Source organism: Grammomys surdaster, unplaced genomic scaffold, assembly GCF_004785775.1.
Source record: "Grammomys surdaster isolate TR1022 unplaced genomic scaffold, NIH_TR_1.0 126109, whole genome shotgun sequence".
In the NCBI taxonomy this organism is placed as follows: Eukaryota; Metazoa; Chordata; class Mammalia; order Rodentia; family Muridae; genus Grammomys; species Grammomys surdaster.
Window position 1 is genome coordinate 1,510,252 of NW_021620917.1, and position 18,982 is coordinate 1,529,233.

At 45.4% G+C, this 18,982-nt stretch overlaps 2 protein-coding genes and 1 long non-coding RNA gene across 4 annotated transcripts in view; all 3 read right to left on the reverse strand.

The window, feature by feature from the left end:
* LOC114611405 (radial spoke head 10 homolog B-like) overlaps positions 1 to 10,671 on the reverse strand; it is a 40,847-nt gene extending 30,176 nt beyond the window's left edge. Inside the window, 4 exon segments of the mRNA XM_028756087.1 lie at positions 2,180 to 2,353; positions 5,195 to 5,263; positions 8,102 to 8,177; positions 10,334 to 10,671. Of these exon segments, the coding sequence (XP_028611920.1) occupies positions 2,180 to 2,353; positions 5,195 to 5,263; positions 8,102 to 8,177; positions 10,334 to 10,587 (573 nt within the window). The 5' untranslated portion in view covers positions 10,588 to 10,671.
* On the reverse strand, positions 535 to 835 carry LOC114611406. The gene is made up of 2 exons (XR_003709828.1): positions 762 to 835; positions 535 to 661 (listed from the first exon to the last, which is right to left on the reverse strand). It is a non-coding gene; the product is annotated as an uncharacterized LOC114611406 (long non-coding RNA).
* Positions 10,672 to 15,651: 4,980 nt separating the features above from the next.
* Positions 15,652 to 18,982, reverse strand: part of Pms2 (PMS1 homolog 2, mismatch repair system component) — a 24,188-nt gene continuing 20,857 nt past the window's right edge. For both annotated transcript variants that reach the window (XM_028756045.1, XM_028756046.1), the window contains exon 15: positions 15,652 to 16,476. In XM_028756045.1, coding sequence (XP_028611878.1) covers positions 16,333 to 16,476 — 144 coding nt within the window. In that variant the 3' untranslated portion in view covers positions 15,652 to 16,332. The remainder of the gene's footprint in view (positions 16,477 to 18,982) is intronic.

Genomic DNA, 18,982 nt, shown 5'->3' on the forward strand with positions numbered 1-18,982 from the left:
AGCCTTGTGCTGCAAATCCTCCTGGAAGCATAAAGATCAGGCATGCAAAATCTAAGAAGCACAAACTATGCAGAAGTCAATGTTGTAATTACTAAGACCCATAACCCATGATACGTTGGTTTTACAGATGAAGAAAAGTGGACTGGGGAAAGGTCTCAGTGGCTAAAGTGCTTCCTATGCAAGCATGAGGACTTGAGTTTGCATCGCAGAATCCACCTAAGAAAGCTGACACAGCACACAGAGTAAGCATCTGCTATCCCCGCACTCCTAACTAGGAAGTGGGAAATGAAGACAGGAGAACCTCTGGGAGCACAAGGGCCAGCTAGCATGCTATACACAGCAGAGATGTTCCAAACAAGGTAAAAGATGAGGGCATGCACTCAAGGTTGTCCTCTGACTTCCACATGCACACCATGAAAATGCACACAAACACACAAAGGGTAACATATGTACACCAGTATCACAAACAAGTTGTTCCTTGTGTGAGTCAGACTTTTTGTTTTTAAGGGAGAGATACCTTACAGAAACAACTCAATAGAGAGGTTATTTATTTTGGTTTGTGGTTTCAGAGTCTTCAGTCCATAACCCTCAGTTCTGTTAGTTCTGGGCCAGTGTTGAGGCAGAACTTCATGGCAGTGGGTCAGATGTCAGAGCTGCTTACCTGTGGCAAACAGGAAGTACAGAGAGGTGGGAAGGAACTAGGGACAAGTTACTTCCCAAATGACCAGCTCCCAGACCTACTTCCACCGGTGAGGCCTCACCTGCTATCAGGGCCATCCAATCTTTTGACACTGAGACCTGGAAATGTTCCATCAGTATGTTGGGCCTTATTCACGGTATTCTGAGGTGCAGAGGGCCCATGGATCACAGATTAACCATGCCTGTTTTCCAGAAACTCTCAAATAGGACCACCAAGCTTGGGGCCAACTTCCTCATGCATGAGTTGGGCATGGGGCTCATACTTACAATCCCCACACTTGGCAGTGAGGGAGAAAGATCACGTCAAGTTAGAGACCAACCTGGGCAACACAGTAAGTTCCCGGACAGCCTGAACTGCAAGGTAAGAGCTTGTCTCAAAACAGAAGTAACTCATCAGGGTGACGGTGTTTGACTCCTAGTCCTGTGACCTGAGACCCACGAGGTAGAGAGAACCAGCTTCTACAAACTGTCTTCTGACTTCCATATGCACACTATGGAGTGTGTGTGTGTGTGTTGTGTGTATGTGTGAGTGTTCAAATGTCCATCAACAGATGAATGGATAAATTATGGTATATACTTACAATGAAACATTAGTCGGCCTTAAAAGGGGTGGAGTACCAATACATGCCACACCTTAGATGAACCTCAAAAATATTATGCTTAGTAAAATGGCTAAGCACAAAAGTTTATATATTGTCTGATTCTATTTATAAAAAAATGTCTGTCATAGTTTGGATATAAAATGTTCCTGACAAGTTCATGCACTGAACACTTAATTCCCAATTGCTTCTGTTGTTTTGGAAGGTTCAAGAAACTTTAGAATGTTGGGACCTAGTGGGAGAGAGTAAGTCACTGAGGGATACGTTCTTGGGAGCTGCATCCTGTCCCCACTCTCTTCTTCCTGTCTCTCATGAAGTAGCAGCCTCTCCAGGGTTCCACCCCCATCCTATTCTGCCCCATGGGAGGCCCAGAAGTAGCACCAATGACCATGGGCTGAGCCCTCTGAAACTGTGAGCCAAAAGCGGTCTTTTCTTTACTAAGTTGTTCCTAGCAAGACATTGCTTTTGTTGCTAGCGGTGGTGGGTTTGTTTTGTTTTGTTTTGAGACAGTGTGTCGTTATGTCTCTTGGCTGGCCTGGAACTCTCTTTATAGACCAGGATGGCCTTGAATTGACAGAGATCCATTTGCCTCTGTTTCATAAATGCTGGGATTAAAGGTGTTTGCCACCATCCCTGGCAAGGAGTTTTTGCCACGGTGACAAAAAGTCGAGCTGACACAATGTCTAAGGTGTCGATCCACATACACAGTGAGCAGACTGATCATTACTAGGGCTATGGAATGGGATGAAGTAACTTCCTAATGAGTATTTATTTTGTGGTGCTGAAAATGTGATGATGGTTGTACAGTGTTGTGTACGGTTAATTTTAAATCATGCATACATTCACACGGATGGGATTGTTCATGGGTACACCTCACCTACCTTCCCGTGTCTCTTGCCGTGACACCAATGGCCAATGTAGGACACAGGCTGTGTGCCACACTTGAACATACCAAATCCATTCCTCATGCCATTGATCACTTCTCCTTCATACGTGCTGCCATCTGGCCATGTGTACACGCCATGGTTCATGGGGATATTCTTCACAAAGTCCCCCTAGGGCAAAATGGTCGGGAGGATGATAGAGGGCAATGAAGGGACTCCACACCTGAGGGCTGTTGGAGAGTGTCCTGACCACACTGACACTGCCCTGGCTTTTCTGTGGAAGTGGGGGATGTGCTTGTACGCCTGTCATGCTCACATTCCTGTGTTTCCCATCCCCTCACCTCGTGCCTCCACGACATGGAAGTCCATGCAGAATAAAACACTGGGAAGGGTTCGTTCACACCGAGCTCCAAGAGGCAAGCAGATGACCTGGTAATGAGGTGGCTGCCAATCCTGACCTTAACTTTAGACTATCAGGGTACACCTTGGAGAGGTCTACATGATCAGCCAGGTACTGATCACCCAAAGAAAGCCTTCTATCTCCCCATGGCTCATCAAACCATTCTGCAGATGTGTTAGTCAACAGCCCACCTCACAGGCACCTTCTGAAGAACTCACTGTGCATTGGCCAAGGGCACCTTCATTGTGAGCAGCTCATGGTGATATGAAGCATGGCCTGAAGATGGTAGAGTGGTTCTGTTGGTAATGATGGCAGTGGTACTGGGCAATGAGCCCAGAGCTCCCACATGCTAAGCAGGTGCTCTACCACGGTTCCTAGACTCCAAATACACTGGATAATCATAAGTCGGCAGAGGGCCCGGCCACTGACTGGCCACTGGCCAGACAGCTCAACAAGCCTGAGAGTGCTTCGAGAGACAGATCCCACCCGTGAACCCTCTTAGATGGGTTGATTGTGGAGGGCTCTGTGCTTACAAAGGAGGACACCTCTCCCAAACTCCAGACAATTTCCAGAGACAGTGAAGCAGAAGGATCTGCCTGGCAGAATCACCATTCAGGGACCAGAAACTTTCAATGTTGGCAGCAGGCTAGAAGGTGGGAGTTTCACAGAAAGGGAATTCTCTCAGAAAATTGGGTCACTGTTGAGGGTGGATCTCCAGCCCCCCCTAAGTGGAGGATCAACCCTCTCTCGCCATCCCTGTACCTATGCAGCCTGTGTCTGCTGCCCAGCTGCCATCTGAATACATGCGTTATATGCATTTGCCTTTAATGTCTCTCACCACTTGTGGACACCATGGATGGCATCAGTAACTCTGCAGTGGAGCTTTCTAGAACAGCACTTTAGATACTCTCAGGCTTTGTGAGTGGGAGCTGAAACTGGCACAGCCTCAGAGGACAAATCTGTTCTCATAATCAGTTTAAAAATACCCACTTCCCTTCAGCCCAGCAACCCAGATGGTTTCTGTGAAACCCTCATAAGAGAATACATGCAGCCAGTAAAAAGAGTTAGCTCTGCAGGGATGGGTATGACTTAATTAGTGAAAAAAAATATATATAAAGGAATACAAGAGACTTATAAACTGTGTTCATATAAAGCAGGAAGGATTTGACATACATCTGTGTGCGATACATGCAGAGAACACACAGATTACCACAGGACTCCACCCATGTGACACATACACACGAGACACCTCTAGAGCTACAAATAAAGCCAGCTCTAGGGATTCTCAGGCACCTGACACAGTCACCACGTGACTGCACTGAGCACACAGTTGGTCTCTATCCCTCTGTCATCACGTGACTGCACTGAGCACACAGTTGGTCTCTGCATCCCTCTGTCATCACGTGACTGCACTGAGCACACAGTCGGTCTCTGCATCCCTCTGTCATCACGTGACTACACTGAGCACACAGTCAGTCTCTGCATCCCTCTGTCATCACGTGACTGCACTGAGCACACAGTCGGTCTCTGCATCCCTCTGTCATCACGTGACTGCACTGAGCACACAGTTGGTCTCTATCCCTCTGTCATCACATGACTGCACTGAGCACACAGTTGGTCTCAGCATCCCTCTGTCATCACGTGACTGCACTGAGCACACAGTTGGTCTCTGCATCCCTCTGTCCCCTCTAGTCTTGGTTCTGTGCTAACACCGACCTTTGCATTGTTTTTTCGTTTTCAGAAACAGCATCTTATTACATAGACTCAGGGTGTTCTGAGACTCAAAATTCTCCTGCCTCAGCTTCCCAAGTACTGGGATTCTGTGATGTTAGTCCTGGCTATGCTAACTTACTTCATTATTTTTATTTGTTTGGTTTTTTTTTTTTTAGACCATGTCTCAGTATGCAGCCTTGGGTGTCCTAGAACTTGCTCTGTAGACCAGGCTGGCTTCGAATTCACAGAGATCTGCCTGCCTCTGCCTCCTGAGTGCTGGGTTTAAAGGTGTGTGCCACCACAGATAGCTTCCTTTTATAAGAATAGTCTATCTAGCCGGGCGGTGGTGGTGCAAACCTTTAATCCCAGCACTTGGGAGGCAGAGGCAGGAGGATTTCTAAGTTTGAGGCCAGCCTGGTCTACATAGTGAGTTCCAGGACAGCCAGGACTACTCGGAGAAACCCTCGCGGAAAAACAAAAACAAAACAACAACAACAAAAAAAGAATAGTCTATCTCGGAAAAACAAAAACAAAACAACAACAACAAAAAAAGAATAGTCTATCTAGAGGGCTAGGAAGATGGTTCAGCAGTTAGAGCGTGAGCGTCATTTCCAACATTCACATCAGCGGCTCCCCATTGTATGTGACTCTAGCTCCAGAGGATCTGATGCCCTCCTCCCGCCTTTGAGACTGCCTGAAGTCAACGAACATAACAACACCCACTTGCACACAGACACACACAGACACAGACACACACACACACACACACACACACACTCACGCATATGCATACACACACTTTAAAAAATAAGAATGAATTCTTTAAAAATAGTGCAGGAAGCCGACCATTAAATTCTACAATTGCTACGTGACAGCTCTTACTGATGACAGTGTTTTACCTCGTATTTCAATCCGTCAGCCCAAATATAAGTCCCTTGTCCATGCATCAGTCCTTCTGAAAACATACCCTAGGAGAGAAAGAACAGTGACCTCTCAGACAGAGCTGTGGATGGTGGGCATCTAGACTGTGGCTCCATTGCAGACTGGAACCCTGCCCACCCCTTTACCTGCAGGGATGTGCTGGCTAGCTGGCGGCCACTGCAGCAGCAGCAGCAGTGTGGAGCCCACTCTGAGCCTGCACCACACACACAGTGAGTGATCCATCCTGAGCCAAAAAGGATCCTAGGAGGAGTTTACAACTTCCCCAAAACTTAGATCTAATAACCATGGTCAGAGTCTTCTAAGTAAGCCGCTGGAAAAAAAAATCTCTGAACTACAGTCAAATAGAATTTAAATACTTTTGATTTTGCACTTCTATCTTTCCAGATTTGGGGCTGAGAAGAAAGCTCAGTGGTAGATGCCCGTGTAGCCTGTACAAGGACCTGAGTTCTATCCCCTACACTGCAAAACAAAACAAAATAAAACAACACAACCACAAACCACCCCTCCCAAAAAAATCAAAAAACTTTTATATACTTTTTTTTTTTTTACAAGTTACTTACACTAGGTAGATTTGATTAAAACTATGACCCAATTATTAGACACACCATGTTTGTAAATTTCACACTTTGTTTTGTCTTACTGGAAATTATCAGTGTACATATGCATATAACTGTGTACTGACACATGTATAATATGCATGTGCATGCGCATAACTTCAGCTCACGGGGCTCCAACGCCCTCTTCTGGGCTCCGTGGGCATCTGCATACACGTGGAACACGGATGTACATGTAAGATCTAAAAATCTTTAAAATTTATTCTATTATAATAAGTACATATTTTTGGTAATCTGAATGAATGAATATCTTAATTGTGGCCTACAAGTAAAGGTAAAAAAAATGAAACAACCCTTAAGAATCCAAAAATTATGAAACAGTTGCATTTAGCAATTTTTGAGCACTACACAGTATCACAACTGCCAGGTAAGCCAGGGAGTTATCATTTCATGGGTGTCAAGCTTCATTTTAGGGTGATCAGAAAGTTCTGGGCTGTCAGGGTGATGGCTGCACAATAGTACAGAGATGTTTAAGACCACTAGACCGTCCACTTAAAAAGGTTAAAATAACAAATGTTGTGTATGCTTCAGCAAAAATTTTAAAACTTATCTTGTATTTTGGTATGGGTCTTACAGTGCTGAAAACCATGTAGAAATACATAAAAGCAATTCAAACTGCAATCTACCATTTTGTGATTAATATATAAAATATTGGTTTATCTAGTTTAAGAGCAAAAGAAACAGTGCTAGCTGAGTCCGTTTATCACACAGTGACAGTGAAACTGAGATTTTGCCCGTTTTGGTTTTTTGGTTTTATTTTTTGCAGTGGTAGGGATGGATCCAGGGGTTTCCAAATGTTAGGCAAATGCTCACCACGGTGCCACACCCTCGGCCCTGAGACTCTGCTCATCACAGTTGGCTGGAGTTTCATCTCTGTTGCTATGTCTAAGCACTCTGACCAAAAGCAGTGATTTGGCTTACACTTCCAGCTCATAGTCCATCACTGAGAGAGGTCGTGACAGTAACTCAAGCAGGCATTGGAGGCAGAAACCATGAAGGAATGAATGCTGCTTGCTGTCTTTTTCTTACTTAGCTTTCTTAAACAGCACAGCACCACCTGCCTAGGGAATAGCACCATCTACAGTGGACTGGACCCTCCTAGAGCAACAATCAATACAATTCCCTACATACATGCCTATAGGGCAAACTGATCTGAGTGATCCGTCAACTGAGACTTCCTTCTTAGGTGACTCTAGGCTGTGTCGAGTTGATAGTTCAAATTAACTAGGGCAGCCTCTGTTAACCAGTAGACAGAATCAAACAGGGACAGAAAATACCTGGGGGAAAGAAGTTAGATAGTTACTGACATTTCCTATGTAGCCGGGACTGAAACAGTTGCATGTGGACTTGTCATGCAGTTTTTTAAAAAGACCACCTCTCCCTGAAACATAATGTCTAACATCTATTTGCATAGTATTTGTATTGCATTTACATTCCACTTGTATATAATTTGCTTTATATTCCATACTGTAAGATGTGTAGATGTGACAACGAATATGCCAGAGCAGTGGGGTGTAGATGGCTGACACAACACTTGGATAACATACTCAAGGCCCTGGATTCAATCCTCAGCACCACAAAAAAACAAACAGCAACAAAGTATATGGGAAGATGCCCATGGGTTCTATTTCTTTAAGGGGTGTGTGTGTGTGTGTGTGTGTGTGTGTGTGTGTGTGTGAGAGAGAGAGAGAGAGAGAGAGAGAGAGAGAGAGAGAGAGAGAGAGAGAGAGAGAGAGAGAGAGGTGGATGTAGCCCTAGAAAAGGCAAGAAGAGGGCATCATATCCTCATATCCCCTGGATCTGGAGTTGAAGGCATTTGTAAGCTGCCATTCTGGTGCTGTGAACCAAATTCTGGTCCTCTTCTACAAGAGCAGCAAACATTTGAGCAGCCACCTCTCTAGCTCCAGTGACCCGTGTAGGTTCTTTGCAAATCCCGAAGCATTTTGTGTGTGGGGCTTAAGCATCCAAGTTTGGTATCTAGCCTATGGTGACTGTTTTTATTAGTGACATATCTATTGCTTGACAATAGTTTAAAAAGCAGGAAAAGAAAGAAAAAATCTAAAATAAGTACTTCAGTTATACTGAGTTATACTTTACCTCAAGTAGGTAGCTGGGGTTCAGGATAAAATCAGTGTGTAGTACTTCTAATGTTTTAGAGGAAGCTGTGGAATTCGCTCAAGCCTTGCAAATCTAAGACTTTCAGCCCATTCCTTTCTCCCAGCCCTGCTGGCTCCGATAATTACCACTTACATGGTAGGTGTTTCCGCCTTGAAAGACAGCAAAGCCTTCTCCCTCATACAGTCCACGGACTTTCTCCCCTTCATAGCTACAAAGAAATGGCATTGAGACTCATGAGTGGTGTGAGTGTCAAAGCATACAGATTCCCAGGGGCAGACACCTTTCAGTGTGATACATGGGGTTTGGTAGCTACAGAATTTCTGTCTGGGAAGAGGGACAGGACATATTCTGGAAACAACTCAATGATAACTGTAAGACACTATGAATGCATTAATACCCTGAACTATACATTTTATTTCAATTTGTGTGTGTGTGTGTGTGGTGTGTATGTGTGTGTGGTGTATGTGTGTGTGGTGTGTGTGTATGGTGTGTATGTGTGTGTGTGGTGTATGTGTGTATGGTGTATGTGTGTGTGGTGTATGTGTGTGTAGTGTATGTGTGTGTGGTGTATGTGTGTGTAGTGCATGAGTGTGTGTAGTGTATGTGTGTATGTGTGTGTACATGTGTGTGTGTATATGTGTGTGGTGTGTGTGTATGGTATGTATGTATGTGTGTGTGGTGTATGTGTGTATGTGTGTGTATGTGTGTGTAGTGTATGTGTGGTGTATGTGTGTGTTGTGTATGTGTGTGTGTAGTGTATGTGTGTGTATAGTGTATGTGTGTGTGGTGTATGTGTATGTGGTGTGTGTATGTGTGTGTACATGTGTGTGTGTGTGTATGTGTGTGTGGTATATGTGTACACATACAAGTGGTCTGGAATCATCCTTGATTGCTCTTCCACCTTACCCACTGAGACAAGGTCTGTCACTCAAACCCAGAGCTTGCCAGTTTGCTTTGGCCACTCTGTTTCAACCCTCCAAAGCTGGACTTACATACTAGTGGACCACCATGCTCACCTGCTATTTAAGTTTCTGGGGATCTGAACCTTGGTCCTTATGTTTGTCTGGCTAGCAATTTAATCACTAAACCATCTCATCAGTCCCTGAATTATATACTTTAAGTGGTTAAAATAGCAAATTTTATTAATGTTTTACCATGTTAAAAATTTAAAAATATTCTTGAGGGGCAGGGGTGATGGCTCAGTGGTTAAGAGCACTTGTTGCTTTTCCAGAGAACCTAGATTTGATTCTTACAATCCACAGGGTGGCTTACAATCACCTGTAACTTCAGTTCTAGGCGACCTGACATCCTCTTCTGGCTTCTATGGGCACCAAACACACATGTGGTGGACAGACTTATATGGAGGCAAACACTCATAATCATAAAATAAAAATAACTAAATGTTTTTTCAAAGTTCTTGAAAAGTTTTGTTTGTTTAGGTTTTTTGTTTGTTTTTGTTGTTTTTTAGGGATCTGGAAAGGTGGCTCAGTTGATAAAGCACCTACTATACAAACATGAGGACCTGATTTCAGATCAAGTCAGGTGCAGTAGCACACATCAGTCAGTAAAATGCATACCATGAAGTGTGGGGTCAGAATTCAGAGCCCAGCACCCACATTAAAAAATGAATAGCTTGGTGGTGGTGGTGCACACCTTTAATCTCAGCACTTGGGGGGGCAGAGTTCTAGGCCAGCCTGGTCTAAGACTGAGTTCCAAGACAGCCAGGGCTACACAGAGAAACCCTGTTTAGAGGTGGGGGGTGGGGAGAAACTGAATAGAGAAAGAAAAAGCTAGGTAGTGTGGTGCAAATTTGTGATTCCAGCATTTCAGTGCTGTGGAGACAGAGATAAGAAGATCCTTGGAGCTTGTGTGATAGTCCATCTAACCAAATCAGTGAGTTACACCCCCCCCACACCCATACCCACACCCCCCACACACACCCCCACACACACCCACACATACACACACACACACACACACACATACACACACACACACATACACACACACACACACACACACACACACACACACACACACACACGTGTTTTTAGAAACAGGGAATTGCAGGATCATGAAACTGCATGAACTGGGCAGTGGTAACGCACACCTTTAATTCCAGCACTAAGGAGGCAGAAGCAGGCGGATCTCTGAGTTTGAGGCTAGCCTGGTTTACAGAGAGTTCCAGGACAGCCATGGCTACACGGAGAAATTCTTTCTGGAAAGACAAAAACAAGCAAAACAAAACACAAAATTAATCCAAAACCAAGACACACTGCATGAGTATTCACATGGTCCCACCCAAACACTTTCACATGACATTTGGCTTTCAGAGTCTGGCCCGCCACACCCCAGGAGAGTCACCTTTCCACTATGAGCTTGGTCAGGATGGGCTCTTCATACTGAGTTTCATCCTCACTCTGCTCCACATGTACTGAGTCTTTTTTGGGGGCCTGCTTGAGTGGTATTTCCAATACTGGGATGACAGCACTGGGGGCCACGTCCTGCTTACTGGCATTGCTGTCTTGTTTAGAGGCTTCTGGGATATCAGAAATGGAGGAGGGAGAGCGGGCTGACTTATCTCCTTTTTTGTCTGCTTTTTTCTTTTCTTTCACCATGGCCTTTGGAAGACGTACGAATTTTCTTTAGATGCAGGATTAGCAAATAATTCCTTTGGTAGACTGTTTCAAAGCATTGATGGGTTTTACCTGAAAAATAAAAATTATGCCTCTAAAGGCTTCATTGTTTCAATTGTAAAAACAATTAGCCTTAGGACAATATAACATTATCATTCTACTGAAGCCTGAGTGATGACAGTTTATGTAAAAAATTAAATTCCAATATTGCACAGATTGTTTAAAAATGTTTAGTATCAGGACCATTGTGAAACATCATTTCATTTATAATTTTATTACATTTATTTGCCTATTAATGTTGTGCATATGAATACGTGTCAGGGTATGATACATGTGTGGAGGTTAAACAGCAACCTTCCGCAGGTGCCTCTCTCCTTTCACAATCTGTATCCTGGGGATCAAAGTCAGGCTGCCTGGCTTGGCAGCAATCACCTTTACCCATTGAGCTATTTTGCCAGCCAGTGTCATTTTGTGTTTTCAAACAGTGCTACAGTTAGGAATGGTAGTCCTTCATGGGTGAAGTGCTTGCCTCAAAAGCATGACGACCTGAGTTCGGATCCCCACTACTCATGGAGAAAGTTGATGCATCTGTAACCCCAGCAGTGAGCAGGTGGAAACAGGATTCCTACCATTCATGCATAGTTTAGTTCCACTGGTGAGCTCCAGGTTCAGTGGCAGACGGTTGGGGTGGGAGTCACGACTCTTCTGGCAAAGATGCTTGCCACAAGCCTGACAACCTGGGTTTAATCTGTTAAACCTGCATGGTGGACAGAGAGAACTGACTCTTCTTGCAAGTTGTCCTCTGAGCGCCACAAGGGAACCGTGACAGTTTCACATCCACTCACATACCACACGCACAATAATAATAATTGATAGCATTAATGATTATTATTTAAAAATAAGAGACAAATTAAAATGCATCAAGTCCATAAAAACATAAAGCCTCCTATATCACGTGAGTGGTATTTTGTCTTTAAGCAAACTGCTTCTGGCCTCAGATATCAAATAGAAATAGTGGTACCTTGTGTGAAGATACGATTGTGATGATCCTGAAAGTATACAGTTCAGGAAAGTTGATACACAGAGTGATTGTCGTTTCAGGCTTTTCAGTTTGAAATTATTGGCTGTCTAAATTTCAAGAGGCCTACAGTAACAACTTGTATGTGTTGTGTCCATGTGCTTATGTATGGGGCTGTGTGCATGCGGAAGCCCGAATCTGCATTAGGTATCTTCCTTTATCCTGCGCCATCTTAGTTTTCGAGGCAGAGCTTCTCCCTGACCTCTGAGGTCACCAATTAGGCAAAACTAGCTAGCTAGAGAGTCCTAGGTATCCTCATGTGTCTATTTCTCAAGCATGGATAAGCACATTACGGTATCTGCGTTAAAAAATAGTTTTGAGCATTTATTATTTCTATGTTTGTGGGTGTTTTGTTTGTTTGCATGTATGCCTGGCCCAGGGAGGCCAAAAGAGGATCCCTTTGAATTGGAGTTACAGATAGCTGTAGGCTGCTATCTGGATGTTGGGAATTAAACTCTGCCCCTTTGGAAGAGCAGCTAGCTGCTCTTAATGGCTGAGCCATCCAGCCCCAGTTTCTACACATTTACATGGTGCTCAGGATTAAACTCACATCCTCATGCTTACAGATGTCTCCAGAGCCCAACGTCTTAAACTGTGGCTGGAGATCTCATAGGATTACATACACGAACAGAGGGGACATGAAAAGCTAGCAGGAAAAGGTTTGTGAGAGTTACTTCAAAACTAAGCACATAATGAATCCAACACGTTTCTGGCAAGAACCTTCCTGGGTTGTATGAGCCAACTTCACTGTCTTGGTTCTTTGCCTTTTAAATTTGATTATTTTTGTTTTAAAATTATATATATGTGTGTGTGCGTTTGAGGGTATGTGCAGATACCTTCAGAGGTTCCAGGAGAGGGGTAGGGACCCTGTGAATCTGAAGTATAAGTGACTGTGAGCCAGTTGACGTGGGTGATGGGAACTGAACTCCGGTCCTCTGGAAAAGCAACATCTTAATCCCTGAACCTCTGCTCCAACTCCATCTTTGTTCTTCACACTCGACACGTGTGCTTTACCACGTGCGCCACCATGCCGTGCAATGCCTGAAACACCTTGGCCCAGATTTAAGACTATTACATTGTATGAATTGCAGGGCTTTTACGGTTCAGTATCCTACTTTTATAGAAATACAATTACAGAAAACAAAGGCAATCTTTTCCTACTGTCATTCCCATGTGTATCTCTCTGTATAGATGGCTTTAGAATGTTTGTTTTAAACTTTTGTTTTTTTCAAGACAAGGTTTCTCTGTGTAGCCCTGGCTGTCCTGGAACTCACTCTGTAGACCAGGCTGGCCTCGAACTCAGAGATCCGCCTGCCTCTGCCTCCCAAGTGCTGGGATTAAAGGCATGCGCTACCACCGCCCGGCACATAATTTCCTTAGCATGCATGTTTGCTTTATTTAGTAAATGATACTTTTATATGTATCCCCAAAAGTAAATTTTATTATTTACTATCAGTAAATATTTGTTGTGTATACCTATTTATATACTAAAGCCAGGATTATGCAAAAATTTCTCGGAAAAAAAGGCGTCAAGTGGGAAATTCGAGAGTAGTCCTGTTGTATTGTTTCATGACCCAGTGGCTCTCTCTCATCATGACTGGGGCCGGAAGAGACAGGATGAGTTGTGGGGCTGAGGGCGGAATGCCAAACCAGGGTTTTTCATGCCACTAGGAAACTGATCTCAATCATGGTGTCCTACTACGTTAGGCAATCAAGATGTAAAGAAATCCTAGGGTACAAAGAAATCTGGTCCACGTTCGTGCACCCTGAGGGTGGAGAGTGGCACTCCATGCCTGCCTCTGCTAGGCATGCTCAATCCCACCTCAGAGCGTCTCTCTCCAAGACTCCAGGCCCCCCCCCCCTCCGCCACTTGTCCAAGGGCCTGGTGAATATCAGCAAAGCCAGCCCAAGCTGCTCTCAACTCTCAACTTGAACAGCCATTTACTCTAGGTTTTCTGGTCCTCTATTAGTGAAATTCAAACTACAGATAAAGCTAACCTGTTTCTTAGAGTGATGGCTCTACCCCCACCCCATTCTTAAGGAAGTTGCTGTATTATTGCACCTAAGGGCAAACCGGCCTTTTCTTTGGGCATGGGTCCCAGCAACACTCCGCCCCTCATCAATCATAACGTGTTCAAGTCTTGGGAAGCTAAGAAGGGAACTGACCAGGTCTTTACGTTGTTGCTACGGACACAGGACTACTTTAGGGTGCTCACCCACTTGTTCTGGCCAGGCTTGCAGATCCCAAAGTGGCATTAAGGAAAACTTCGCGTCCTGGGAGCTAAGTGGTCTCTAAGCAACTGCCACAAGCCCCGCCTCCTGTCCTCTTAAAGGGGCCGCAGTACTAACACAAAGTTGCAGAGCATCCAATTTTACCATGCTTAATTTCCAAGGAAGGAGGAATTGACTGGGCACTGGAGCTGGATATACTTGGCCTGGATTTTTTACGATCTAACTATAAATCATGTGATTTACCTCAGCAAGTTTCCTCGCCATAAAATAGAATTAACATAGGCTTTTGTTACCTTAAACCAGACAATGGCTTGAAGCCATTCAGTCTTAGCAGTAAGGTGCAGGCCTGCCTGACTTGGAAGGTTCCAGGGAGAGTCTGTATACTTATCTTCTACTTTGAAGAACTAATGTGGCAGTGCCCATCAGACTGTGCAGGACAATCTCCTCATCACTAGGCTCCTTAATCCCATCTCAAGTCCCTTTTGTCACATATAAGGTGACAGACATAGGTTCTGGTGATCAGAAGCAGATTTTTTGGAGGGGGCATTACTGTATCTCCTATGCTCCCCAACTTGTAGTGTTCCTGTGAATATTATAGGAGACCTTGTGGATCTCTACCAGCAGTGTGTGTTTTGAGACAGAATTTTGGTATGTAGCAATCCAGGGTGGCCTCGAACTCACATCAGCCTGCCTCTGCTGTGCTGGAATTTGCAGGTCTGTGCCACCCTACCCAGCAGTAGCATGGACTTTGACATAACAAACGCAAATAGCTAAGCCTTTACCACCTTGGTACACATGAACCATGGCAGATCTCTTTTCCAGGAGGCCCACAGCACAGAGGAAGCTGGAAGGGCAAATGCCCACCAGTCATCACTCTCCCTAACTACCGCCTGCATTCTAGAAGGGGCATTTTAATTTCTACTTTGGGCACAGTTCACACGGACAAGACTCCATGGAAACAGACTGAAAAACCCATAGTTCACACCCCAAGGAAATCAAGTTACAGCCCTGAGCTACAGCACACTCAAATTTCCTTCTTCTACTCCCTGCCTTGGCCCCAGCCCTTGCCTGGAATGGTACTTTCCACTCTAGCTGCACTGAGGAACATTTAAAGAGTGTCCCAAGGCATGGTGGTACATGACTTTTTAATCCCAGAACTCAGGAGGCAGAGGCAGGAGACTCTGAGTTCAAGCTAGGGTGCTCTAAATAGCAAGTTCCAGATCAGCCAGGGCTGAGCCCTGCCTCACCCTTCCTACTCATCCCCTCCTCCAAAGTGACCCCAATCTCATTCAGTAATTTCTTTCCAACCAGGTGAAGAATCCTTTTGTCTTTAAATTTAATGAGTCAGGACTGAGAGCTGCTAATTCCAAAAGACCATACTTCCTAATGTAGCTGTGTATGACGTACACCTGTGACCTAGCACTTGGGTGGTGGAGGCAAGTTCAGTTCTAGGCCAGCCTCAGTGGGTTACGTGAAAGCTGTCTCAGACACAAGGGTGGGGTGAGTGAGAGAACAAGAAAGCAAACAAATGGATTTCAATTGTCATTGAGGGCTCAAAGTCAAAGTTCCCAGACAGAGGGAAGACTGGCTATCTTCCAAAGTGCTCCTCTCTGTCAGCTCCTTAAAGCCAGTAGGTCCAGGCGAGAGTAGAGAGAGGTCCCCATCTTGCTGGGTCGCTCAGGAGCTGAGCAGGATGGTGAGTGTCAGAGGCCCAAAGAAACACACCCGGCCGGGAGTCTTGTTGAAGCAGGAACTCAACTTTAATGTCTCAGCCTCTCGCTTATGTAAACTCAGAGCACAGGGAGGAGGAGTTTTGGTGGGTGAGATGACATAGGGGGCAGGGAAGAGTGATGGAGGATGTGGAGTGACTGACAAGGCCAATGGCAAAGCTCTAGATCAGCAACAGCGGGACAGAGGCAGGGCCAAACAGGTCTTGTTGAGTCACTCCAGTGAGGAAGTGAGTGAGACAGGTCGCAAAACTCAAGCCATGCTTAGACTCTCCCACAAGGTTGCAGAAACTTGAGCCAGGCTTGGGTTTGTCCACAAGGCCCAAACCAGGGCCAAAATGGGGTCCAACACCTCTCTTCCTTCCCCAATCCCCACAGACAATCAAATTGCAGAACAATAATTGCAGACATGGTGAAAAGGCATAATATATATATATATATTTTTTGTCCTTGAATTAGAATGTAGCTCAGGGTGGTCTCCAACTCCTGGGTTCAAGTGAGCCTCCCACCTGGATCTCCCAAGTAGCTAGGCAAGAGGCACATGCCACTATACCTGGCTTAACAGTTTTTAAATGGATCCAGTACATTAAAGTAGCATGCTAATTTTTGAACAACGATAATCAGGTTACTTAAAACTTCATCTTTGCAAACAGAACAATCTGTAATAAACTCTATCCTTCAAGTGGTATATCAGTTTTGAGAGATGACGTCCAGATTTGCAATGTGCCTCATGGTTGGCCTTCCATGGGGACAGTTCCAGGGGTGGTCCATCTCACCCATGTGGGTGACGAGCTTCTTCATCTCGCTCATATTGAGAGCGGTTCCAATCATCACCTGGGTATGAAACAAAAGTGCAGAGTTTGGGCCTTGTTAAAGCATCTTCAGAAGCACAGGTTTTGTTGAGACTAGACCACAGCTCAAACACATTTCCTGAAGAGCCTTCGCCCAGAGGCCCCTTCTCACAGCTCAGCACTCCAGACCTTGCTGTCGGGCTCCCTGCTTTCACAGCTCGGGCTTTGGTGGCACAGCATCTGGTCTCTCAACGGTTCCACATGATTTCACTTCTCTCCCCTCACCCTGGTGACCAGAGTGGTCCTGAGTGCCACTCTCCACTCAGCAGGCGGCAAGGAATTTTATTATTTATTTTTTGGTGTGTCTGTGTGTGTGTGTGCATGCTTACTCATTCCTGAGCACATGGAAGCCAAAGGTCGATAGACTGATCTCTATCTCTGTTTACCTTAGTTTTTGAGACAATATTCTGTCACTGAACCTGTATCATTATTTTGGCTGGACTGGCCAGCTAGTGGGCCTGTGTCTCCACTTCCCCACAGCTGGCATTACAATTATGCACACAACTCAGTATTTTATGAGTGCTGGGATTTCAGTTTAGGTCCACACTTGTACAGAAAGCACTTTACATGCCCAGCTGTCATCCTGTGGTGTTTGACTATGCTTGGCTCGTGGGAAGTGGCACTATTAGGAGGTCTGGCCTTGTTGGAGGAAGAGTGTCACTGAGGGGGTGGCCTTTGAGGTCCTATGCTCATAGAAGAGACCCTCCTCCTGGCTGCCTGTGAATAAGTCTTCTGGATCAAGCTGTAGATCTTTGGATCAAGCTGTAGAACTCTTGGCTCCTTCAACACCATGCCTGCCTGCACACTGGCCATGCTTCCCGCCATGATGATAATGGACTGAACCTCTGAACCTGTAAGCCAGCCCCAATGACATGTTGTCCTTTATAAGACTTGCCTTGGTTGTGGTGTCTGCTCACAGCAGTGAAACCCTAAGACACATTCCAGTCCCTATTTGTTTCTTCCTTCTTGAAGACAGGGTCTCACTATGTTTAACCCTGGCTGGCCTGAAACTCGTATGCCAGACCAGCCTTCAAGATGATCCTACTGCCTCTGTCTCCTGAGTGCACAGATTACAGATCTGAGTCGCCATGACAGAAACAGCTCTTTTTAAAAGTCTACCAGGTCACTAATCTTTCCAGCTCTTCCTTCACCCAGGTAAAATCTAAGTCCTTGCATATCTGTGGTGGTTTGAATGAGAATGGCTCCCATAGGCTCCTATCTGTGAAGGTCTTGTTCCCAGTTGGTGGACTGTTTATGAAGGATTAGGAGGTTTGGTCTTGTGTCACTGGAGGTGGGCTTTGAGGTTTCCCCATGCCAAACCCGTCTCCCCCCCCCAACTACACCCTCCCTCTCTGCTGCCTACAGATCAGAGTATAAGCATTTAGTTACTGCTCCAGTGCCTGCCTGTCTGCCTGCCTGCCACCATGATGATCATGGACTCACCCTGTGAAACTGTAAAAAGGCCCCCATTAAATGTGTCCTCTTGTAAGCTGCTGTGGTCATGGTGTCTCTTCACAGCAGTAGAACAGTGACAGACAATGTCCCAGCATACAGCCATCTTCCCTGCCACACTGGCACACTGTCCTCATGTGCTCATGCACAAAGCACGCCTTGGGACCAGAGAACTAGCCGTCCCTGTGCTCGGCATGCGCTTTCCTCGTATCTTTTTTTTGCAAGCACGCCCTCCTTCAGGCTCTGCTCAAATGCCCTGTCTCCTCTAAATGAAACAGCATGTTTGTTTTCTCTCCAGAACATGAGGAGCTCTGTGACATGCATGTGGAGAGTGGATGTTACAGCACTCTCCAATGCCTAGACTCTGGGAAAAGGTGAGTGGGACACAGGCCTAAACCCCTCCACTGCCATCTTTCTTCCTATTACAGCACATGAAGTGTCCACCAGGTGTCAGCACAGACCTAAGAAGTAGGGACAAAGCAGGGTGCTGTCACACTGTGGGCAGAAAAACAATAAGCAAGTTAACAAGTGTCTCATATGGGGTGACTGAGGACAGAAGGGAGCCAGGCATGGTGGATCTGGGTGGGAACAGCAGGAAGAAAGGGCCTGCAGGGACTGGAGTCAGTGACTGCAGTCCCTTGGCTGTGGCTGGAGCAGACTGAAGGAAAAGGGCTGGAAAGGCAAGCAGGGACTTACTATTGTGACTTATTACATGGATGTGTTATGTGGACAGCGGGAGACAGAAGCAATCCCATGAGGGTCAGTGCTAGACACCAGAAGGGACCACAGCATTGCATGTGGCAGGCCAAGAGTGGAGATGTACTCCACAGCTCCACAGACCTCCACTGACACACAGAAGGGTAAAGGCCTGGCACGACTACGTGACTGTTTGCACAAATCACCTGCTCTGACACTTACTGTCACTACTAGATAGGATGGTTTTCACCCACCAAGTATTTGTGAGTAGAAATCAAACCTGATCAGATTTTGGGGGTTCTTGTTCTCTCTCTCTCTCTCTCTCTCTCTCTCTCTCTCTC